The sequence below is a fragment of the Chiroxiphia lanceolata genome, chromosome 9 (genome assembly GCF_009829145.1).
Source record: "Chiroxiphia lanceolata isolate bChiLan1 chromosome 9, bChiLan1.pri, whole genome shotgun sequence".
NCBI classification, from domain to species: domain Eukaryota; kingdom Metazoa; phylum Chordata; class Aves; order Passeriformes; family Pipridae; genus Chiroxiphia; species Chiroxiphia lanceolata.
In genome coordinates, this window is record NC_045645.1 from 9,646,348 (window position 1) to 9,672,172 (window position 25,825).

Here is a 25,825-nt window from a genome sequence, read left to right on the forward strand (position 1 = left end):
AAGTTGTGTTCTTAGCCCTGCCTAGTAAGAAATTACACATCTTACCTCTATTGTTATCACGTAACGCTCTGCCAACAGCAGCAGTCTCTCAATTATTACAAGTTTAGTTGACCTAAAGAGAAACATTGAAAACAAGAGTAACTTGTTTCAGAGATTAATTTTCAACGCCCACGGGTAACTACCCTGAATTGGCTGTTTTAAAACATAACTCCTTAAACATGGAGTTAATTCAGTAGAAATTAACTAGGAAAACAGGCCAAGAAACTTATATTATACTGCTTGAGATGTTTCCAGTTTCATGTTTCTAAAGGACCCACCCTATGCTCATATATTTAAAATACACACATATTTAGGTATGCCTAAGTTTAACTACAGGTTGAAAAACCATCCTTTTTCTCTTCTCATTTAAAAAGAACCCAAACCAAACCAACTGCCCCAGAAATATTACGTGACTAATAGGCTGGTAACAGCCTGTGGGTTTTTTTTGATTGGTTGGTTTTGGGGGACTGGAGGCAGGGTGCTGGTTGTTTTTTTCTTTTTTTTTTTTTTTGGTTTAATTTGTTTCTTGGACTTTTTAAACACAGGTTTTTCAACTTGAAACTCAAACTGCATTGTAATTGGAATATTCAACTGAAAAACCAACAGAATATACAACTACCAACTATTAAGAACTTTATTAGCATTCAAAAATTATGTGGGCAGCAGATGGGAGTAAATGTCTCCCGTCATATTTATTCTTGGAGAGGCAGGCCTACCTGTAAGGAGACTGAACTGAGGTTGCCACCGTAGGCATAGCAGTTGCTGTAAGCATTTTTGTAGCTCTTGTCACAGCATGTGTTAATGTTGGACCACCAAGTGCAGAGCTGGCAGCCTACAACACAAAGTACAAGTGCTGCTTTACATGGACAATCAGTATGTCCTGGAAAACCAGGAGGACAAAAAAATATTTGTGGAAAGAAATTTTTTCTTTAAATGGAATTATCACGGACAACTATTCTTATTCTAAGATACAAACCCAAAAAGATATAGGTACGAGAACAATTAAAATTCGTCCTTTACCTCTAATCGTGTGTAGCAATCAGCAATGAATTTCTTGTGCAGTGATACTGAATCCTAAAGATAAAATGTACAAATTAGTTAGATCTTAAAGCAGAATTGTAAACTGACAGAACACCAAAAATTACACATTTGAACACGCAGAATATCAAGGCTCTATGAATGTCAAAGCACTTTCATGTACACATATATGCCTACCTTTTTCAGTCTAGGAGTTAGATTAATATAGCTGTAATTTATTATCAATTGAATAGCTTCATTGGCAATTTCTTCATCAGGTGACTCCATTGCAATCTTCCAAATGAAATCCATCCCTATTAATTCCAGTTTTTCTACACTCTACACAAAAAAGAACAACAGTAAAACATGACCGGATTTCTTATACAACACTTAGTTGCATCACAGGGACAAAACAGTCTCCCATCTGCTGGAAAAGCATCTTTTGACTGAAACAATTTTCTTTTGCAACATGCTGCCAAACTTTGGCACAGTGCCAAACTGAAATCAACAGCTGCACATTTGTATACTTATACGACAAAAAAATAATGGTTTACCAGTGGATAAACAAGTTCCAAAGAACAATCTCAGTCAAACAATTGAAAAATTAAAAAGTTTAAAGGCATGGAGAAATTCAATCTAGAATGGAATTTGTTTCAAAAAAGTCAACGCAGTAACTAACCACACAATAAACCATCACAAAATCTGCTATGATACTTGGCAAAAAATTCTGCACTTGAAGTAAGTTCTCTGTGATAAAGATCTAAAATGCCTATCGAAAACTACTTAACATATAACCATTAATTTAACAAAGACATTGAAGGATCAGAGTTAAAAATTATAGTAGCTTAGAATTTGAATATGGTAAGCCTAACACTTATGCAAAGAAGAAAAATAAAAAATAATTTCAAAAAAGAGTATTTCCATCCTAGGGAGAAGCAAAAGAACACACACTACATTTAGTCTTAGGATTGAGGATTATTATAAAAAAGTAGTTAACTAATTCCTCCTGCAAAGTTTTAAAAGCTACAAACCAGCTTCCAGCTACCAATTGCTGAATTTTAACTCTTGAAATTAACTGTCAAGTTTCAGTTTCAGAATTTAACAATGTTAATGCTAGGACAATCTACATATTAATACAAACATGACCATGTCAAACAGCTGCTCAACAATTCTTGTCTCACCATCTCCCATCCACAAGAGGCCACAGGCTGTACACAAGAACAAACTTGCCAGAACACTCACCAGCTGAGTTCCTTGCCTCTTCAGTCGATGGTCACAAAGGTTCACATTTTCAAAGAAAGTCTTAAATAAACTAAAACCTGAAAGTGAAAAAGAGGTGCAGCTTTTTATTCAGGTCTGGCTTAGCTTCTATGCTTTTTTAAAAAAATTAAAATAAATACAGGAGATGAACTTTTCCCTCTACAAGTACTAAACCTGAAAATTACAGAAAAAGACCCCTCTATTATATTGATTTATAGAACTAGTTAGGTGTTTCAACTGAAGGCTCAGGAAGCAAATTTCTGGTATATATCTCCAAACCAATCTGTAGGTTCCTTCCAACTCAGAATATTCTGTGATTCTGTTGACCAAAGCCATTTTCTTACCATTCATAGTAATTTCGTATGATTCCAGTTTAAGAATTTTCTCTTTGAAGAGCTGTTGCTGTACATCACTCTCCAGATCATGCTGTCCTTTTGTAAACCACTCAAAGCACATCTGTGAACGAAAGGCAGATGTATTTTTACCCTAATATTTGTCATGTCAAATATTTTAGTTTTATATAGCAAATGATGTCAGATACCACAGCAACTCATCATCTTACAGAAGTTTTGTCTACAGCGAGAGGTTCAAAATCTCATCTTCTGGTAACCTCACACATTACAGAGCCTGTCTTGCAGCATTAGGGTACTTCATAGTCATCTTTCACCCAAATAATGCTGAATGTCTCTTAGGACTGCACAAACCTACACATAAGCCTTTTCAAACCAACATCTGTACACCTGCAACTAATATACTGGCCAACATCTCTTCTCCAGTCAAATTTCATGATAAAAGAGCATCCTAGTTGTAAGTGAACATCTAACAGTGGCTGCACCTGCCCACACAAAGCATAAAATTCACATGTCTCGACAAACACATGTGTTTTTTATGATTCATTAAGATTCCTTCTGCAACCACAGAAACCAACTTTTCAAGTTTTTCTTACCTCTCGATCCAACTCACAAACATCCTGGCCAGTTACAAGGCATTCCCAGATCTCCTTGGCACGATTCCAGCCCAAATAAAGGGTGGCTTCTTGCAGAAAAAATGCCAAAAATTTTAGATGTGCCTCCAAATACTGAGAAAGAGGAAACAAAAACTCAAGCTGAAGACTTTTCTTTCTGAAACAAGAACTTAGAGCATTCTTTTTTTTTTTTTTTTTTTCAAATATAGTTGTCAAACAACAGTTCACTTTGCAAGGCTGGAAAATAGAAATTGTTTCTGCAGTGGTATTCTATTCCATATTATACAATATTCTATTTTATACTATTTTTAACATTACTACTTCTGATTACCTTCCTATAAAGCAACATTGAAGTCTCATTGGATTTGCTACTACTTTCCTGATACTGATATTATTTAACACTCGTTAAATGTATGTGTGGCTTCCATGTCCTAACTACCAAATCTATTTCAGGTAGCAAGAACTTCACACCAAATTCAAAGATATTGCCTCTACTGGAGTAGTTGAAGTGATGCTGATGGAGAAGCTGAAGCTGCATAAGCTTGGAGACAGGACATCCTGGGCAAGGGGAGATCCAGGTCTCAACCACTTAAAAGACTTTGCTAAGGAACTTTTAGACTGTGATGTTTGGACACCCTTACTCCATAATATAATAACAAGCCTTAACAGATGAGGATCAGAACTATAAATAAAAACGAGTGTAGTTATTCATCAGCAAATTACAAAAACGAAACGACCCCAATCTTATGCTACTTGGTCAGTGATACACTACATCATGCTGCCAAAAACCTAAGACAATAAGAAACTCAGGGTTCAGTACCTCCCGGTAGGTGTATCGGCCATCCACCAGTGTTGCTCCAACAAGCCCTCCTGGACCTGCCACAGATGCAGCCAAACGGTGACATGATATTAAGCTTCCTGTCACCAACTTCACTATTTCAAAGTTTTTCTTTAAATCTTGAATAATGCTCTTGGTAATAAAAAATTAAAAAAAAAAAAAAGTTTTTTTAAAAAATACATAAACAGTATATGCACACAGCAATTTGCTCTTAAACAGACACACACCTCTAATTAAAAGGAGGAATGCTGCCCCATCAGAGTCAGCTGTACCCCTTCCAAGCATTTATACCCCCTGATGTTGGTGTTTTCAGCATGTGCTGAAATCCACCTGCTGCAGATTGCAGAGGAAGCCCCACACCTCCACTCAGCCACTCTACAACCCATGTGACTCATTGGTACTTTAGTCTGTTTTCCAAGAGTCAATGTCAATTCAATTACAAAGCAGTTGGTCTAAACATTAGCCATTGTTCATTTCTTAACAGAATCATGCCCGTTAGTTATTCTACAAAAAGCTGAGAATGAAATAAATTAGTCCTGCCACAGCAAACATTTATATACACATATCCACACACAAATGGACAGCACATAACACAGCATCTCTAATTGAACAGTTTGTTTATGCTACCTCATTAAACTACTTGTCAAAGTATTTATTAGCTAATTTTTTATTCTAAATTCAAACTTCAATGTTCTACAGAAGCAGAGCCAAACAGACATACACAGGGCTTTAAAAATCATCTTGTGATATATCCTTACCTTGTCCTGTTTTTGGTACGTTTGCTTAATAAATGAACGCGTGATTTCATGGAGCTGACGTAATGCTGGCACCACCCACACAAACTGAGGATTATTGTGCTGGGATGACTAGTAGTAGGAAAGGTAAAAACAATTACACATGTGGTACATGCCCAACAACAGATCAACTTTCCTCTCAGACTCCTGGAAGACTAATGATGTCTATTAATGCTGCTGTTTTCAAAACAACAGCTACGAGCTCTGCAGGCTCCAGTTACTTGTTCCTGGTCCCTTTCCAAACACACTCATGGTGCTCTTCACTTTCTACAAGAAGTCCTTTGACACACATAAGCCATTTGGTTATCCCTGTTATTCAGCCCAAAGTACCAGCTCCTTGCTAGAGAACATGCAAATTAAGTAGCCAAAAAGAACTCAGTTGCACCAGGGAGAGATGATAAACCACCACCTTCCTCAATTACAGGAGATGAAGCAGGCCTAAAACAGCATAAAAGGGCAAATCCAGTCAAATAATGTTACTTACTGCTAAAGCAAGAATAATTAAAAAAAGAATCTCAAATACTACTAGGGGTTAAAAGAAGAAATTTCTGATTGGTGCGCAAAGGGTTTTCAAGCTGCATTTTGAAAGAGATCCTACAAAGAATAACCCTCCTACCTCATTGTTAGACCTGCTCATCACTTTTCTGGAAGGCTTCATTTTCTGTAAAGTTTGACCACACAAACCAGTACTGAGGTTGCTTGTTCAGAGAAGTGATGTCTGGTTTAAATACTGACAACAACCAATACCACCTACACACTCAGAGAGGTTAGAGGAACCTGCCCATAACAGGTAGCTCTCCACTGAAGAATCCCTCATGTATTTGAGAATGATGCCTCAATATTACATTCCCTCCCAGTTTACGTCTTTATGACCCCTAATGAAGGGAAATAAGAACACAATGTATTTTAGAAGTCTGCTGTATGGTTACTCCAATCCCTTCTAGTTTACAATTACAGCTTTTGTTAGTGCTTCCCACTGCAGCACCTCTGTAAAAGCCTTGCCAGAATATAATTAAAAGGAATGAGGTTAGGAAAGCATAAGAGAAGATCCAAAAGAAAAAAACTACAGCTTTCAGACATTGAGAATCCAAGATTTGAAATCCATATTCATGAGCACACAGAAGTGTGATCAATATTGAGAAGCAACATTCCATGCCTTCTGAACAACTTACGTCCTCTACAGATGCTGCAACACAGACAAAACCTAATTTATCATGAAAAAAATGAATGTAAAAAGTACAAGCCTTTTTCTTTATTTAGACCATACTTCAGACTGAAAAAAAAGGAGACAGGAGCATTCCTGCAGGCCTCAAGAAAAACTGCCTGCTATGTGAACAGTGCAGATAGAATATATGCAGTCTTTTAAGCCGTGCACATCTCTGCTGCTGCCAGGAAACAGCACAAGCAGCTGTGGGAATGGCTTCTTTATGCTATATGAAGAGAGTTCAAGTATTTTATTAAAATATAAAACTACTACAATTTAAATATTGATTTGCATTTTGAGACTTAATGGTCATGCCAGAACACATGCTTAACTCAAAGAAAACTAATCTAGGCTTTCACATGAAAGGGACAGTTAAAATACTGACATACCTTTATAGTGGTTCCATTTGCAAATTCTAACCTTGGGTCCATCCTGGTAGTTTCCCATAAACTGATCACTCCTTGTGCTGAAAATTTGCTTAAAACAAAGGCAAGAGACTTACTATGAGTCTCATGGTCAACAAAGTGGCTCACACAAAGCCTACCCCTCTCGTGGACTCCCCAAGGTAAGAACTTACAGATGGGACACACAATTTGTGCATCTTGAAAGAAAGGGTAACATCAAGGCTAGGTAAGATCTCATTTTGGAAAAGATAAAATAATAAACCAACCCTCTTTATATCTTCTATGCATTTGATGATATAGCTTCTTTTGATTGCCTCTTTCACTGCATAAGCATCACTAAGGATTGTGAGATGTTCCTCCAAGGCCTGCTGAATAAGACTACATGGTAATGTTGGAAGATGAGCCAGCTCCCAAAGTACCTCCAGAACCTAGAGGAAGAAGTGGAAGAATAGTCAGGACCTAGGAAGTACAGAGACTAGCAACTCTACGTTTAATAAACGAGAAATTCAAACTAAAACCATTCACGTGCCTTTCCAGTGGTTGTTTCCACACGTGCTTCTCGACCGATGCGCCCGATCAGGCTCAGCAGCTTCTGTCTCACCCTGTCACTCTCTGTCTCCCAGCTCTGGATAGCAAAGAAATCACCAAGCACTGTTAAGTCTGTTAAGTCTCAAACGTACACAAAAATGTAATTCACAACTGTTTTACTGCAGGAAAATCAAGTATAAACAAATATGTTTCCACCATATGTATTTCCTTATTTCTGTTACCGGGAGTTACAGGACTAATTTGCCCAACTCTTTTTTCAAACATAAAACTATTAGAGAATAAATACAAAATACTTTAGGTACCTTAGGACTGGCTATATAATAGCTATAAAATCTAAGTCAATTAGCAATACAGTAACAGATTAGGCTTCTGGGTTAACATAAAAATTAGTAGGAAAAGTGTTATTTTTTTATAGCCAATTTTACATTTATATAGAAAATACAAATGCATTCACGGCATTTGCCTTTCAATACACTGGATGCATAAGTACATCTCATCAATTCTCTTCCTAAGGAATGTAAATTCATATGAAAACTTACCTTTTGTATTAAAACAAATAAATGGTTGAGCTGATCAGAACTAAACTTCACAGCAGCTGCAGCAATAATGGTATGTATGTTTTCAATCACAGTAGAGGATTGTCCTGACTGAAAAGAAGAAGGAAAACACAAGAAGGTAGGTCTTTAACCCAAATGAGATAGAGAAAAACCTTCATGTAAGCATTATCCTACTGTTCATGCTAATGAGAAAGAATAGCAGCTTTTGACATGTTAGAAAAACCAGGTCAAAATAACTGTCTGTGCTCCTCATTTGCCTGGTAGAGAGGTCTGGTCAGAGAGAAGTAATTCTAAAGCAGGAAAGAAAAAATCTGCCATTATTACAGCAGTTTCTACCTGCTGCAGTGGGAGTAATACAAACATCACCATTTTTATTGCTTGGTGAAGTTCATGTGCGGGGTGTTGCATCTCTGACATCCTATAAGGCTTTACTCAAAAGTGAGCAATACAAAAATCTCCTCCCACACGGATGGAGGCACCATGGTAACAACAGCCAGAGAGGGGGAGGAAGTTTTGTGTTTTATTAAAGAATAAAAGTGAGTGAACTAGAACCATATTTCAGCTCTACCAAGCATTAAAGACTTGCTGCTATGCCCGCACATACAGCAGGGCTGACAACATTCAATGAGTTTAGTCTGAAACATCAACATTTGGACAGAGAAGAAAACCATTTCCTGCAGGGGAAGTTTAGTTTTTCGTCAAAGTTTCCACGTGTCATTTGCATTAAACATTCAAACCACCTTTCCCACACAGTGGTAAGTTGCATATACATAAAGTGAAAGCCAAAAGACCACTTGTCATTATATGGTCAATTATATGTAGGTACTGTAAATGGGAATTCATACAGGTTGAGCCCACTCTCTTTGAAGTCACACTGTAAGCCACATTCAAATTCATACCTCTAGTTACAAAAATTAAAATACTTAGGCATGGTCTTTGGGCTAGACAAACACTTTGTCACCTTTTCCAGGCTGCCAACCTCTCATTCCAACGAAATATTTTTGCAGCCCCTTAGCACACACTGCTAAAGAACTGAACTGCATCATAGGATTTAACAACTGTGTTACAAGAACAGTTGATTTTAAATGGTAAAGGAAAAAGTAAAAGAAAGCCTCTGCGTTAATTGTACTGTTAAAATCTCAACATCTCCACCTTGCAACAGAGATGCATAGATTATAAACAAAATAAATCCCAGTATTACAATGTGTGCTTCTGAAAGACAGTCTAAAAGCACCCGCCTAGCCTTGGTTGCTTACCTGAATTCTCCAAATTTTAGTGAGCTCGTCTAAAGATAATTTACTGCCCAGTAGTTCAATAATTCCCTTTATACGATCACAGTATTGCGCTTGGTCTATATTACCTGTCAAACAAAGAATGGCAACTAAATTAATATATTTAAAACACAATATATTTGATACGCTAAATGAATGAGAATAAACAAGTTCTTTTAAAAGGAAGAAGAACAAAGCAATCTTAATTTGAAAATTCTTTCTGTACTGTTACAGATAAGTCTATCAGTACAAAGAAAAAGAACAAGGCTCTTTCCACTTTTATTTTTTTTACTTCATAAAAGTGATAGCAGTCCACCCCTGTAGAACATTACCAGTTGGGAAAGAAAATCCTCTTTTCTCTCTTTTCTAGAGGCTAACAATATATAAAGTGACAGTAAAAACCCAGGGTACAGCAGAAGACATCTGCACAGATGTCAAACAGAGGACTAGACTACAGTAGCAGAATTTGCAGAATTTTACTTTATTTTGAAGACAACAAAGCCTTCAACTCTCCTGTTAATACTGTTAAATTAAAATGTATTGAAAGGGACAGATGAAATTTTTAAATTTAAGTCCTTCAAAGCACGTGCCAAAAGTCTTTGTGGGAGTTCTTACCTTCTAGAGCAATCGACAGAACCGAATTCTCTACGAGCCAATTTAGCAGTCGGTCTGTATCTATTGCATTCTTCACTGACTTGGAGACAGTGCTGTCTTCTATTAATTTTGTTACCTAGAAATTGCAAACTGTGAGATTCTAACAGTGATTGTCACATGCATTATACATGCACACGATGAAATCTACTCAAAAAGGCTTATTATGAAGCTTAAGCAGGAATCCCCAAATATTTTGAGTACAGGACATGTTTTTTTGTTTGGTTGTTTTTGGGGGTTGTTGGATTTTTTGTTCATTTATTTGTTTGGTTTTGTTTTTTAATAAGCTGTTTAAAAGCAAATTCCTAACCAGAAACACCTTCTCATCAGTCTCCGACACAGCAGAATCTTATTCTCATTATGACACAGAAAAGCTGGCCTGTGCTGCCAGGTATCTCTCTACAGATACACCAGAAGTAGGTTATCTCAGCCTTCTGCTTGTTACGCTCAAATCAGTGTCCTATTTTTTATCCAATACTGAACTGATACAGGCTCCTCACTCTAGGGAGATAGAGCACATTTCTGCTACAGCCTTCAAAAGCTGCACTCTTATAACTTCACACAGATACATAGCATTTATGATTAAGGACCAAACAGCAATGAGGTCTAACATCTCAATTTTCCAATAAATAAAGAAGGAAAAAGCACAAAAGAGGGACTCAAACACTACAATCTCTGCACACAACCATAATAAAAAAATGCAATTACATAGTGCAATGACCTGATACGAGTGGACTGAGACATCAGTGGAGGTTTAAGTCCCATTTGGTCTTTTTCAGTTTTGTCCCATTAAAAGGAAAAAAAAGGGATATGCCACAGGATACTCAGGATTATCTCAAAATGAATACTGAGCGAATAGCATGGACCATTGCCTATAAATCAATCTCAAACCACACTTCTTAGAAAAGGTTCAAATTATGTCTAGTCCTTTCTAGTTTGGAGGCGACAGCCCTTGCAGTGGCTAACAAATATTAAAACAACTCCTGAACAAATACCACAAACAACTCCTGTCATATTAACTTGTTTTGGTATTTATCGTGAACTGAGCTTTTGCTAAGGCAACATAATTTGTAAAGAAATATTGTGCCACCTCTTTTTTTAAGGTTTCGGTGGCTTATTAACAACCTATCCCACTTACACACATGCACATGAGCACACACACACATAGAAAGCAAACCTACTTCTTTGAGGGAATTCATCTTTGCACTGAAGTGAGGAGATTTCAACATGCGCAGCAGGATGTCCAGCCGTAAGTCATCGACTGCAGTGACCAGATCAGGTTGGAAGCGCATACACAGCAGTTTGATACCAGACAAGAGCTCAGGGATACTGACTAGTCTCTGTTTAAAACAAAACAAAAAAGGACAAATAGAGACATTGCTATTTTTGCTATTCTGTTTCAAACGTCTGTGATCCACAAAGAGTAGGTTTAGTGACCCAGCACAGACCCTTTAATCTATGAAATATAGTACCATGTACATCTTAAAGTATTACTTGTACTCCAGAAATTTTAGGATAACAAAGCCATCGGTTAAAGCTACAGATTTGCTACAATAAATTGCTCCCCTGTAGCTCCACAAGCTATGAATACTTCCCAGTTAACAATTAACAATTTAAGTCTTATCTAAAAAGTCAACACTCAAAAATTTAATAGAACTGAATGCCAAATTCAGTGTAATGTAGGAAGTAGCCACAAGTTATTTACATGGACACTTTACCAACGACTACCAAATTCTCAGAAGGAAACAGCTAATGCAAGTCATATGCACACAAATTATATGAATTTCACTGACTGCATGATAGGAAGCATTTTCAAGTCAGTCAGAGAAGTAAGCATTCAACATGCTGCACAAGGGGACCAATAAAACCAAAAATTCAACAGCAAGAGTGGCAAAAAATTTTAAAAAGGGTCATAATGTTAGATATCTACTGAAAAAGGTATTGAATGGAATTGGGTAAATGCATTTTGATCTATGTCATTCAGTCATAGATCGACGACAGAATTCAGAACAGGCTGTATTTTTGCCAGTGAAAATAAAGCTATTGTTTTAGTCTACATTGCCAGCATTTCCAAAACACACAGGAAGTTATTCCTAAATATTTAATATGTAAAACATTACCTTGTCTTTCAAGTCCTTCTCTTCTACATTCTGTACATATTTAATCATTTTATGAATGACTGGATCCAGCATGGGCTAAAGAATGTGAGAAAAGGCATGACAATCATTTTAACATTTCCTGAAATCAATTACACTACTCGAAAGATGCGGCTGCAGCAAAATGAAATACTTAGCTGAAAGCTTACCATTAGCTTAGACATAAAGCAACACCTATAATATACATAAAACTATCCTGAGAGCTATGTCCAGAAAAAGAAGCAATTAGATTTCACATCACTGTAATGCAGCTTTACAAAAACTGACAGATTGATGGACCTCTCAAAATGCATCAGTTATTAGGTGCATGTGCCTCTCTGACTCCCATGGGCTTCTAAACTATATCCTCTTCAAATAAATATTTTTAGTCACGTACTAACTCAATATTTTTTGTTGGTGAGTGCAGGTGTGAAGCCTGGAGTGCATTTGCACGTACGAATATATCATAGTGAAATTTTTTTTGCAGTACCACAATTTTTGCAGTGTAAACTCTCATATTAATGTGTTTGATCTCAGGCAGCAAGTTAAACTAAATGCAAAACCCATCCATCAGGCTGGATTCATTTCCCACATGGTTTACACAGATGAAGCTTACTAATGGCTGTGGTAAAGCTTCTCGCTGTTGCAGATGCAGATACGTGACTACAGATCACTGCTTAGAAAAAGAATCTAAACATTGTCTGAGCCCTTTATTCATCAATCCTTCAGGATGCTCAAAATGGTTCCTGTACTTTCTGCAATGTTAGGTTTGAAGGATTTTCAAATTAGTCACCGGTTTCACACCAACACAGTTGGAAGCAAATTTTCATCCTCTGACAACTCGTAACAAAGACATTTTACCTGTACTACAGAAGAGTTAAGATATTCTGCACAAACTCCAAATGGCTGAACTAATGCAGAGATTGCCTGAAAGACAGACAGCAAGTATTTAGGTGCACATGTAAGAGATCTTTGCATAGTTAGCAATCTGTATCTTAAAAAGCAAATGAAGATGAACAAGTATTATTTATCTCATACAGTAATTTCCAGTCACTTGCAACGATTGTTGTAAAGGACTTGCACACCAAAAACAACACATGGTTCAGGAAAGATTTACTCTATGGCACACACTAGAGTATGTGCTATATATTACATATGTTATACATGGCATACAGTATGTGTTATATACTTATGCCTGAAATAAAAAGTGCCTTCCCCGTTTTCACTAGTCTTGGTCCTCTCATCATCCTGTTCAGTCTTCTCTGACTGATCCTGTTTCAGTCACAGAAATAAACAGACGGAAAGGAACACATCACATTTTGCTTGCTCTCTACAGCAGTGAGAAGTGTGAATGCAAAATTTAAGGTTAAAGCCATATGGCAAATTTCTTTCCCCAAGCATTACGTGGGAGAAAGCTCTTGTAAATGTGTCATATACATGTCAAGATCCCTTCAACGCGTGATTTTAAAGTGGTATCTATTATCAAAGAAATTAAATGTATAAAGGCATTATCAAAATCGGTTTCTTCTCACATTGGATCAAGAACTGTAAAACTGAGTGTGCACCAGTGCAATCAAAGGCCTAAATTAAGTGACACTGACCCTGATTTCCTTCCTAAGCAAGCAGTTATTAATCATTAAACAAAGTCAAGTGAAAGTTTCCACTGAAGGACTGGAATGTAAATGGTGTTTCCTTACTCTTCTGTCATGCTCACATATCTCTGTATAAAGCAACAAATATCAATATCCCAAGAAAATAAGTTGAATTCTCTCTAATGGCATTTCACTGAAAGCAGACTGATTTTATACTGGGGGATAAGATTCCAAATGACATTATTTGCTTTTACCCTCCTAATTCTTCAAGCCGTGAAAGATTCGTAAGTTTCCCGAATATAGGTTAGAAAGCTAAAACTAGCCAAGTTAGGCTTTGACACCAAAAATAGTTTAGCACTGTTGAACCATTCAGTTTTCAGATACAGCTTTTGAAAAGTTGTTTAGGATTAGACACTGTCTTTCTAAGGATTTTTTTTTCCTTAAACTGTGATTTTTATAATAAATGACAGAAGTCAATTCACTTGCAGCTAAATTCAGCTATGGATGCAGTAAACAGAAAACCAGGGACATACTGGTGAACATACAGTGAAACTACTTTGATTGACATTTAACCAGAAGGCTGAATGTTAGCAAAAAGGTACACTAATTTTCCTTCTTTTCTGTGACGTCTCCAAAGCTCTTCAGTCAGAATTCTTCTGTACAACCTCATTTGACCTTCAGTCTGACAGCACTTCTCCAGGGCTCTGTGGGAATGTTGCTCTGATACCAAAGCAAAGGTAAGGGCATTGCCAAAAGGGACACTGCTTGTTCTACATGAAGGGTGTAATGGAAAGGGAGAAGTCTCATGACAGAAGATGAACTCACCCCAAGTTCAATATCTTCTGAATTGAGTTTGGACTGAATTGCTGAAAATCCACCCAACTCTGCAAACTGAAATAAAATAATCAGTATTATGTAGTGAACTACAGTATTAAATAAGAGAGCATAGAAAATACTTCACTAACAGTTACCAAGATGCCTACAAGTACCCTCTAACATGGAATATTCCATTCAAAATAAGCTTTATGTTTTCATGGGAATTCAGGGGCACACTGGAGAATTCAATGCAATTATACCTGGTTCCAGATTTTAAACATCAAGCTACAAACTCTGTCTTCAGTAAAAAAGGACATAGGGAAGAAAGTTAGACCACATACAGCAAGAGCTAACTAGCCCAGCACTTTTGATTGGAAGACTTTTGCTTGCAGCTCAAGCTGAGCTCTTGACTTCCTCTAGCCATGGCTACCATGCTAGGGGTAAGGGTGCTCAAGGGAGAAGGCAGCAATTCAACAAGATGTAGTTTGCAAGGCCCTTCCCTATATACAGGCAGGATTAAGAGTGAAAAAATGACTCGGAGTGGGGTGGGGGGGAACAAAAATTATCCCTGAAGACAAATAATTTAAGTGACAAACAACAATTCTGCTTGGTCTACATTTACATACCCTGTTTACCAGATCCACCAGCCACCCGTGAGGTTCCTTGAACAATAAGAACATTAACAAGTTAGAGCTGCAACATACACGCTAAACATTTGTCTTCTAAAACAGGAATTTGGACAGACACATTCAGCCCATTAACCCACACCTCAAATGTTATGTTAACACACTGTTATTTCAAAGGAAACAGCAGGTGTTTGTAACAGCTCCTTTACTAAGCACATAGCTGGAGTTCTGGTTGGTTCTCATGAGCATCATCCTTTTTTGGACTCTGCTTGACATCACTGCCCATGTGCTGTGGCAACAGTACACACTGTGGCTGCTGACTCACAAGCAACTGTATTTATAGCACATTAGCAGCGTGGAACAGTGCTAAAGAACCTTTCTCAAAGCAGCAGATGTAGAATTTTCTTTCTGTGGCCACAAACTTGTTTCCTGAAGGAGAGATCAACTCCACTGATTCTGTTTTAGACCCACCCATCTGGAACAACTGTGACAAGACAGTGCAAACCTCAAAAACTGCCTCCTTGCCAGTGTGTCTGACATGAGGATATCATATCCCTTGCTGTCAGAAAAGCATGAATTCTCTGCTAGAACTGAACACTTGGAGTTATCCTGGTCATTTCACACTCAACAATCAAACAGATGTCAGTCCTTAGATACACAGATCTACCCGTTATGTACTTCATGTCTAAAGCAGCACACAGACTGTTGTGTTACTTTAGACATGAAAGTACAGAAGTTTCTAAATCTAGCCTCTAACAGAGAACTGGGACAATTTGAGAGGACAAATTCATTTCTACAGACCAACATATACTGAAGAAGTATTTGCTATAATTCTCGGTGACACATTTAAGCTTTCTTGTGCTATAAATAGCTACTAATCAAACAGTCTTTTCTGAAACAAAAACATCTACACTAAAAGTAGTTTTTAGGGCATGGCCATGCTTACCTTTTGAAATGTGGATATGGGTGAGACAGCATGCATGTTCCCCTCCCCAAAAACTTCTGCCCAGTTTCTCTGGCACACCTTCATTCGATTCTTGAAATGATATTCATTGTCGGGATTAAATGCCTTGAAAGAACAATGAACACCATGGATTATGCCAGCCTCAAAACCTATCTTGATAATATTTGACTTTTTCAATCGAGCATTTTCTGGGTTGGCAGTTAAAGATCTAGCAAAAAATAAAGTTGAACAGAAGCCCCCTGCTCCAGCCTCTCAGTTCTCATTGTATAAAGCATTCTGAAGCTTCCATTCTGTACAGACAATACCCAATAACCATGTGAGCCAGAGAGCTGTAAAAAGGGGAGCTCAACTCAAAGTACCAGTTTTAAAAAATAAACAGTTAAGTGACAGCAAATGTGACTTTTTTTTTTTTTGAGACTGCTAGTTTTCAGAAGTTTAGAACAGTATTCACCCCTTTGAATTGTATGCTGGATGTAAAATATCTGCAAGCAATGGCTGCAGATCTTAAAACGGTAAACTACAACTCACAGTTGGAAAAAGCATCAAGATCATAAATACAAAATGCCAAATACCCAGATATCAGAAATTGCATCAGAGAGTCAAATACCATTGTAAGTACACCGAGCAGGCCCACGGGGATAGGATCTTGTTTTACTCTCTCTGCAACCAGGTCCACTAGCAGCATAAGCATGTTGTATATTCCTTCATGGATTTCAGTTCCCCATTTGTGAACGGCACTGGATGTTAACAGCTTAAAAAGAAAAAAAAGTGATCTTTTTTAAAGTTTGAGCACAATCACAAAACAGGAGAAAGACTGTTTCCAGAGCAAATGCTTCCTTGGAGTGCACTAATCACTATCTGGTGTGTTTTTCAGATGTTCTTCCTGCACTAATGCCTTAAGAGTTAATTCAATTTGTAATTTTGCTGAAGAACACCTTAAATCACATTTCATGACAGAAAATAAAATGTATCAAACTGTTTTCCATTTCCACGCACTAGTAAAGACTGTAACCTTTGCAAAGAACAACTAATACGAAACTAATTTGCTTGCAGATTGAACTCACAACTATTAAATCTTCAAGTAGGCAGCCACAAAGCTGAACTGATTGAGCTGTAATAACCATTTACCAATTCACACTTTTTGAGCAGCCTCTATTGGAAAACAAAGGCCATGTACCATGAAGAGAGAGGTATTTAATCTGCTTCCCACCTACTGAAACATGTTCTTTGAATCTGGTCTCATGTTGTTTATAAAGGACACTAGGCTGCCATCTGCGAACTTCATTTAATGTCTGCTAGCTGGGTCTGAACAGAAGCAGTTAAAAAACTAAATAGTTTAAATACAATTATTTTTTGTACCATTAATAGCGTTTCTTGCAAATATTTCAGCAAATTGTAATTCAGCACGTTCTAAACTTAGATTTCTACAGATTATTCTTCTGCAGGAACTATCTACACCATTTATTTTATATGCAAAAAACACCAAGTGATATAAAACTATAGTATGTAAGATTATTACTTTGATAGCCAAATGGAAAAAGAATTTTCCCCTTAAATTTCTATCTTCCCTAAATATAATTATATTCTCATTGATTTAAGACTAGGACTGAGTAACTTTTAAAAAGGTGTATATGTGTTTTTATGCATATGGTTGAAAAACTGGGCAAGAAATTTAGACAATATCCAAAATGGATAGAATAGTGGGAAGTGAATTGGTTTGGAAAGGTCTTTAGAGAAAAGTCACAGAGACCCAGAGAAACACAAGGTATTAAACACTGAGGGGAAAGACAAATTCTAAATGGATTGTGAAAAGAAATTAGCAACCCTCTGAAGAAGGAGCAGAAAGAATAGTTAAGGGAAATCAGATTGTGAACTTGCCACTAATGACCTTATCCAAGGGTCTTTAAACCTGTCTTTAGGCTCTGCTAATTATTACAGAGCTCTTCATTTAAGGGAAAAAAGTAAAGAAAAAAGCTGTGTGCTACAGTTGCCCAGAGCTGCAGAACTGGGACTTTGTATGATTTTAATCTAAGTTTCTGTATGATTTTAGTCTAGGAAAATAATTTGAGTGTGACTTTAATCTAAGAACACACTCGGCAGTTGCCATAGTTTTCTGAAGTCTGGATTACAAAACACTACTTCTGCCATGAACAATGCAAAGAAACATTGAATTGGTCTGCTGTACCTACTTACCTTTTTAAATGCTTCAGGCATGCATCTGTCCATAAATCTCTTGCAATTCTCATCGGAATCAGAAAGACCTTTACAGAAAGGAGAGTGCATTTTAAAAGTATTTTTAAAATATACTTTTTAAGATTACCTCAGGGATCTCATCACAAGCTTTTGGGAACACCAACCCAAACCAGCAGTAAAAAATGTGCTGTTCATTCATAAGTAGCATGCTTTTTCAGCAACAAAACGCATGAGTCAAGAGAACTGCCTTTCAGAACTAAGGAGTTTCACAATGTCCACCTTTTACAACCTCTTTAAGCATTCTCACCATAAGTAACTTGTAAACTTCAAAGTTTACAATTTGTACATCATTACTGATGCTTCACAGCCTCCATCCAACCTCAAATGTAAGCACAGCCTTTTAACACAGCTTAGAAGCAAAGAAGCAAACCAGAATCACTTAACAACTTGTATTCTTCCAAGAGATTACAACATCCCTTTAGTCTGCCATCAAGCATGACAGAAAAAACATCTTGTACTCTCATTATATACCAGTTGTTGGGCGTGGTGCCTCCTTAACACCCTTAACCCCAGCCAAACTACTGAATACAGAAAAGTCAAATTCAGGTCTAACACAATACAAGCATTTCGCTAGGGAAAAACAACGAGTTATACAAGCGTGCCACAGCATGGATTTAGATGACAGCTTGTTTTTAGGAATGGAAAAATAACCAGCACAATGAAAAAAACGAGTCAGTAATTCAGCTCTGAAAAACTGTAATTCCTACAATCATTAGAACATAAAGAAACATGTGTTCCCGTTTTCAAAAAAGCTTAAGTGAACAAATTACTTGAGAGAAAAAGAAAAGAGATCAACATTCTTTTTACAGCATTGGGTGGAACAGTTTACTGTTAACCACTTTCCCAGAGATGTGATCGGGGTGCCAAGTAAACAACTGCTAGATTAAAGTGAAACACACAACTGCCCAGTATACTGTCTGTGATATCTTTTGAACATATAATCCGTATATTTGTGGAAAGAGAACTTACCCAGTCTTGCTAGGTAGGTGGATGCAATTAGGCACTTGCCTAGAGACTCCTCCCGCTTGTAGGGTATGGACCAGTGATCTGTTAAAACTCTGCTCTCCAGTTCATACAAGTTAGTTGTTGGAAACTCAATCCCTTCACCGGAGCAATTCCCATTTTCATCATTTTTCTGGGGGGAGGGGAAAAGACGTTCAGGTAAAGCAATTTCTCAGACACATTAAAGAGTTTAGTAGCTTCAGAAAAGGCAGCTGTGCTTGTAACAAGCATGTCAAACTCTCAACCCTGAGGCTGCTTGTGTTTTTCAAAGTAGAACTTAACATTTCAATTTGAAGAGATTACATACCTGTATGTATTTCATGCTACTATGTTTACATAACTAATTGTTAACTAATTGCCTATTTAAGAGGCAAATCTTGTTCCTTAGCATATCAGATCCTAGAGCCAAGTGATAAGTACTTCCAGTCCCTGTGAAACTGTAGAGTACAAATCTTGATCTCCATAGATCTGCATATTAATCCTCTGTTCAACAACTGCTGTAGAATATGGGAACAGTTTATTCTAAGAGAGGTGCATTTCATCCCATCACATCAAGAAATACTGAACACTGTTCCAGTACAGTGGGATTTTTTTACTAGCTAATAAAGAAAAATGTGTATCTCAAATATAATTGTCCAACGAGGAAACTAGAATTGTCCTTCTCCTGAAGTCAAAACAAGTTACTGGCAAATATTACACAAAGGAGCAGGGAAAAGGCAAGCAGAGGACTCCAGCTAAGCTTTACAGGTTTCCTTGCTAGTGCCACTGAACAGCAGCTCTTTCTGTGCACAGGACACAGAATTACCCCCTGCTCTTCGCTAAGCACCATGTTAGGTAACTGTCTCAGCAGCGCCAAATGAAGAGCAGACAAGTTATTCATTTATTTTCTTTTGTTTGTTTTTTAACCTTGCATCCAGCTATCCAATGTGTCAAAGAGTTCACATGGACTACCTTTCCCTGCCTCCACAACAGCAGGCAAGACAAGCAGGAGAAAGGACAGAACGTCTGGATCAGGCCTGGCAGCAAATGGAGTAACTGCCAGAGACAGCGGAAAACACAACCACAGTGATGGTAACAAGATCCCACTGAGAGAGAAGCCAGAGACAGAGGGAGGAAGGACAAACAGGAAATAGAGTAAAAAACAGACAGTGTCAGGAAAGTGAACAGAATAGAAATAAACCAAAAGAAAGAACTGAACTCTGGAGGACGTGGTATACAAAGAATGAAGTCAATGTATGTGCACAAGTGTGCTTCCAGCTCTCTGACTGCATTTGCTATTCGTAGGATTAGATTTGTTTTTAAAAAAGTAAATGTGTCATTCACATAATGGTTCAAAAATACTGAGCCAAGAGAACAGCATAAAGCTTATATTTAAAGTTCACTGATTGCACACAGGGGCTGGACTTACAGTTTCTGGAGAGCAGCAGTAAAATTTACAGGAATGATACAGAGTGCTCAGAATAACCACACATGTCAATGTTTGAGAAGGAAGGTGCCACCTTTCTCCAACCCCTTACTAAGCATTTAGTCCCCAGTTTGCCACTACAGGAAGTTGTACTTCAATAGCTTCTGAAACTGGTCACCTGATCCAACACTGTGCATGGAAGCCTAATGTAATTCCCATCTAGTAAATCATGCCCTGTTTAAATACTTCAGGTTTTGAAGAAGAAATGTTTGAAGGTCTAAACGAAAAGATACTGAAATTATTTACAAGCTTTTTTTTTTAGGAATTATCCTGATGTATTGACCAAACAGTTTTCAGCTTTTGAAAAGAACAGCCCACCCAGAGCACAAATCCATTTCCTATAGAAAACAAGGGTGAGGTTATAAAGAAAGCCCTCACTGTAACAGGATGGGATACAGCTTTTAGTATAATAAAGGCAGACTAAGGATAACAAACACACAATTGCTGAGCACTAAACGACTGCAGTTCAGCCCAGACTTGCAGCCAAGGAAAGGAACATTTCAACAAATGATTACAGAAACTGAGCTACAGTTGCTCCATTCCCTGGAGGAAAGTGTCCATGTTAAATAAAGCCAGTGTTAGCAATAGACAGTTTAAGAGCTGCAGAATAGCAGTGCAGACCTTCAGCCATTGCTGAAAAACTCCACCTTTTGTGTTCTCCCATCTGCATCCAAGCAATGCTGCTCTTTCTTTATCTGTTTCCACACAAGTGATTGCCAGTGTCCATAATATGGAAATTCACATGGAATGAGTGAAATCACACATTCTTCACTGTACATTCAGCTCCCACATTATCATAAATTGTGCTTAGGACATGTCTGGATTGAGTTTACCAACAATGTAGTGAAAAGATTTTTTTTACACAAAAAAATGAGCATGGTACTGGGAATACTGTCCTAGTAACAATGGCAACTCTTTGCATTGAAGGAGTATGCTTTTGGCACATTCCACTAATTAGGAAACAATGAGTCTTCTTGCTGATCAGCCTTCTGCTACCAAAACCCGGCCCAGAAAGTATAAAGTTTAATTATTTATTAATTTTAGAACACATCACACACACATGGCTTCACAGGTACTGCGAAACCTGCAGGTCTCAAATAAATGCCCAGGTAGTTTAAAACTCCAATTCCCCTTCAAACCATTAATATATTTAATACTCTGCATTTCTGGGAGATTACAGCTATGTTCACTTTATATTAGCACAGACTGAGTCCTGTTTTTTACAATGTATCTACTACAAGTAACAGTCTCTTTAAAGACTTCTTGCTGCTCTTTCCTAATTAGTTCCAAACTGTTCACCGTCCAACTTTTAAATCGATTTGCACTGCTCTTTAAAGCCAAGGATTTATTACCAGCTGCTGCAGCACGAGGGAAAACGTCAGCTCAGCTAGGCTCAGTCCTTGCGTAATCTTGTGCTGGCTGGAGATCTTGCACACAGATCTCACACTCCAACACAGGCTGGAGATCTCACTTGCTCTGTTAACACTCACAAATGCAAAACAGCTCTGAACAGGCCCTCACAATCAATGCCATGTAACTCAGCAGCTCAGAACTGTCATTGCAGACTCTACTGACACAGGTCCACGGAGGAAATAAAAGCTTTTGAAGAATGATTATGGTACATGTGAAAATAAATAGTACGAAAGGCCATGTCAGCCTCCTGAAAAGTGGTTTTCTGGATCTCTTCTTTGGGGAATTACATGGGTTTTGTTTGCTTGTTTATATATATATATATATATATATATATTTATATATATATATATAAATATATATATATATATATATATAAAAATATATATATATATTTATATATATATATATAAAAATATAAAACTACCTCCTTCCCCTCAAGTAGGTGACTTAAGTTTGGTGTTTGCAATTCTGGCTGAACAGACTTAACACTGAACTGGTACCTGACATGTTAAGGATTTGTAGGGATGTTCTCCAACAGAACAGTAAAAAGCAAAAAAAAAACCCAACCAAACAAACCCGTATTCCTGGTAACCAATGTAATCATCCAAAGACGAACTGTCTAAAAGTCTGTAAGGATCACTGTTTTCCGCAATAGGAAATCATGGTGCACATCACACAACTGTGACTATTCTCCCTCCTTCAGCTGAAGTCTTGAGACCAAAAAACTTTTGCTGGCAATCCTTTAATATAATTTTCCATGCCTTCTGATATATCTGTTATTATATAAAAGCCCTGAAGATCCCCTCACTCTAACAGTCTTGACTCTTCTGGCTTATTTTCAAGGTGTGAAAATACAGTAATGGCTAAACACACACAAGCTCCCTGGAGAAATACTCTCACAGGCTTAAGCAGTGATTCAAGATTCTCACTCTGGGGACCTGGTACCTCCCACAGTTGCTTGCAAGGCTGAATAAACAAAAATTGTTAAATATATGATCAATAAAGCATTGTTTAAATCTCTAGTAAAAAACCTTCCATGGAAGAGTAACACAAAACAAAAATCAGCCCTCACAGAAAAAATGAAATATAACTTAATTGCCAAAAGGTCACAGTTCAAAGCTTCAAAATGTATTCCTGTAGTACTCAGCTAATTAACTAATCAAACACTAAAGCCACTGACAGTTCCCATACCAGCTGATTTACATAAAATAACAAGGAGTTTAAGAATAGTTTTGATGCTAATTGACAGCCTTAGTAATGAAATTACAGTCAAACTGTAATTTAAATTTGTTAATTTGATTTTGATAGAAGACTACCAACAGAATTTATTATTACCAGAGCTAAGTCACATAATGTGCTCTTGAATCTAATATAATTTAGGAAAAAAACCCCAAAGTCACATTTCTTTCAACAAGCAACAGGATCAGACTTTCTAAGACACCAGCAGACCAAGCAGTTCCCTTCACTCTTATGCCTCTCTAATAACTGATTTTCACAAAATAACCACCATTTTGTAGCCAAGAAAATAGATTTTTGATGTTCCACTGCATTGCTAAAAAAAACCCAAACCAACACCCTATTTTGTTATTATGTGCCTACATAATACAGGACAAAATTTAATTGCTCTGAAAAGTAGTAATGGAAAAAATGCATAAAGCCAGAATTAGCCAAAAAAAAAAAATCCTAGGCCCATCTTTCAGTTTTTATCACAGTCAGCATAAAGAAATCAATTTTTCAAAGCTTCAGCTTCCCCAGCTGTAAAGTGTCAGCAGTGATGATCCCCCATGCCACAGCACACTGATGCACCACTCACTAGTGTTTGCAGAGTACTGCAATGCTCAGGTGGAGGCAAGGTAAGAGAAATACATCAAATACTCATAAAAATAGAGCATTTCTCTGATCTACTATGCCCATCACTTTGTGGGAGAAGCTATGAATCCTGAAGTCATGGCCTGACAGTCCTTCCATCTGCCAGACTATTGATTAAAGCAGCTTTTACTTCCAGGTCTGGCTGTCAATTTTTTTCTGTTAATTAACTCTTTAAAGGAGGATATTCTGTTACCTAGAACTGAAACACAGGGGTAAGTATTCAAAGGATTTCAAATAAATCAAAGCTACCATCTTGTACTTACACATGAACATCCTAAGCACGAGGTATTGAATTTTTTTTAAAAAAGTTACATTTCTAAACCTGTAACATACTTGCTTTTTATAAAAGCTTCTGGTACTCCAGAAGCTTAAAGAACTTCTTTAAACTCGTGTAAAGTGGCAGATGTGGGAGCAAAATTGGAGAGTATTTCCTAGTTGCCTGTTTGTGCCATCATATAAAACCCATTTGATCCATATTGCTAAGAACAAGCTCAGTATCCTGCTGTGAGTATGTCAGTGTTCTTAAGACTCAGAAGATGGTGTCATGTATGGAATTTCCAGATTATGTTTCTCATTTCGCAATAAGAAAACCTCCTGTGACTTCCAGAACATTTTACTGACAAACAGACATTTACTTGCTAAGTATAGCAACAGTTTTTAACTGGTTTAAGTCCTAAACAGATGCAGCATCTTGCCCTTGCATTGTTATCCAGAGAAACATATCTCTATGGAAAATTTCTGAGCACAGTGATATATAGGAATGTCTTTTGTTATTTATGTTAAGAGAACATAAGCTTGTTCGGGGTATACATGGATGTTTTGCTCTATTCTTTTTGCACAGAAATGAAATTCTTCAGATTTTTACCATGGACTACTTTACACAAGCAAATGCAGTCTTGTCATACGAAAAAAATATATTAGTATTTCATTGTGCTCATATAAAAGAATGATACAAGTCTATTACTAAAGAAAAATAAATCCTCCATTACAGACTTGCCCTAACTGAAGCCGATTTAGACTCTCATCTTGTCATAAATATGCCCTAAGGAAACTCCAGTTTATTCAGTGAACTTTCTCACAGAAAGTTTTGGACACTGACCTTAACTGAGAGTTGCACAACTGCACTATCAAGAATGCATGGTTAGACTAAACCCTGGGTGTAAAGGATTATAGCAAATTATAACCACAAAAATCCCATGGCTCCACCTTCCCTCTGCCCTCCATCTCTCACAACTAAGAACCATGTGAGACTAGGAATAAGAACACCATGTGAATTTGAAAAAAAAATAAATTCAGCAAAGCTAGAAATTAACTTGGATTTTCTAAAAGCATTGCTTGTACTGCTCTCTCAGATTTCCAGGGTGACGGTGTGATGTTACCAGGCAATATTCACCAATGTACTTGCCTAGTTGTTCAAAGATAAACATAGTCCTGAGCAGCACAGCAAAACAAAACAACTGAGGCTCTGCAAATATAACACTTGAATTAAAACATCCATTTACCTTCAACAATAAAAGGAGTCTCTTTGCCTTTTTATGCTACTATTACCACAGTACGGAGTGAAATCTGAGCCAGAGATTCGCTACAACCACTTTTGGCAACATATTTTGAAGTTTGATAACAAGTTGTAGGTGAGGGAGAGGTCATGGAAAGCGCTGTTAGGAATGCCATTCATAAGGAACCAAGGAAAACACTTATCTTGCATGTGTTTTCAGTATTCTTTATGGATATATTTAAAAACTTACTCCATTATCATAACTACAAACAGCCAGACTCACAGCTGATACCATTATTCCTCCCAACCCTTGAGTTTTCTTAAGCACAAAACCCCCATGCTTGTTCTCAAATAACTCAAAACAACTTTGTGTGATATCAGATAAACATTGTGCTCTAAAACAATAAAACAATGAATCACAAATGCTTAGCATTTCAGTACTTAAAATTAAATCAATACTTGCATCTCTGTTTGCCAAAACACCAGGCATTAATAGAGAAGTGCTGCAGAACCACTAGATATTTATTGTAACGTTTTAGCAACCAAAGGTCGGGGTCTGAAAGGGAAAATTAATTCAATAATGCTGCTGAACGCTCATCCGTCCTTCTGTTCTACAGACGTAAACTGATGTATAGTGAGATAGAAAC

At 37.2% G+C, this 25,825-nt stretch overlaps 1 protein-coding gene across 2 annotated transcripts in view; it reads right to left on the reverse strand.

The window, feature by feature from the left end:
- Window positions 1–25,825, reverse strand: part of USP24 (ubiquitin specific peptidase 24) — a 62,711-nt gene that overhangs the window by 31,080 nt on the left and 5,806 nt on the right. The window contains exons 2-25 of one of the 2 annotated variants that reach the window (XM_032696088.1): window positions 18,904–19,069; window positions 17,875–17,942; window positions 16,289–16,432; window positions 15,664–15,786; window positions 14,718–14,753; window positions 14,101–14,166; window positions 12,545–12,610; window positions 11,669–11,743; window positions 10,730–10,888; window positions 9,513–9,627; window positions 8,883–8,986; window positions 7,609–7,716; window positions 7,050–7,145; window positions 6,787–6,948; window positions 5,529–5,573; window positions 4,877–4,984; window positions 4,101–4,250; window positions 3,263–3,394; window positions 2,661–2,772; window positions 2,299–2,375; window positions 1,255–1,395; window positions 1,060–1,113; window positions 756–871; window positions 46–112 (exon numbers count right to left, since the gene is read on the reverse strand). In XM_032696088.1, coding sequence (XP_032551979.1) covers window positions 46–112; window positions 756–871; window positions 1,060–1,113; window positions 1,255–1,395; window positions 2,299–2,375; window positions 2,661–2,772; window positions 3,263–3,394; window positions 4,101–4,250; window positions 4,877–4,984; window positions 5,529–5,573; window positions 6,787–6,948; window positions 7,050–7,145; window positions 7,609–7,716; window positions 8,883–8,986; window positions 9,513–9,627; window positions 10,730–10,888; window positions 11,669–11,743; window positions 12,545–12,610; window positions 14,101–14,166; window positions 14,718–14,753; window positions 15,664–15,786; window positions 16,289–16,432; window positions 17,875–17,942; window positions 18,904–19,069 — 2,490 coding nt within the window. The remainder of the gene's footprint in view (window positions 1–45; window positions 113–755; window positions 872–1,059; window positions 1,114–1,254; window positions 1,396–2,298; window positions 2,376–2,660; window positions 2,773–3,262; window positions 3,395–4,100; window positions 4,251–4,876; window positions 4,985–5,528; window positions 5,574–6,786; window positions 6,949–7,049; window positions 7,146–7,608; window positions 7,717–8,882; window positions 8,987–9,512; window positions 9,628–10,729; window positions 10,889–11,668; window positions 11,744–12,544; window positions 12,611–14,100; window positions 14,167–14,717; window positions 14,754–15,663; window positions 15,787–16,288; window positions 16,433–17,874; window positions 17,943–18,903; window positions 19,070–25,825) is intronic. The other variant, XM_032696090.1, reaches the window with a different exon arrangement.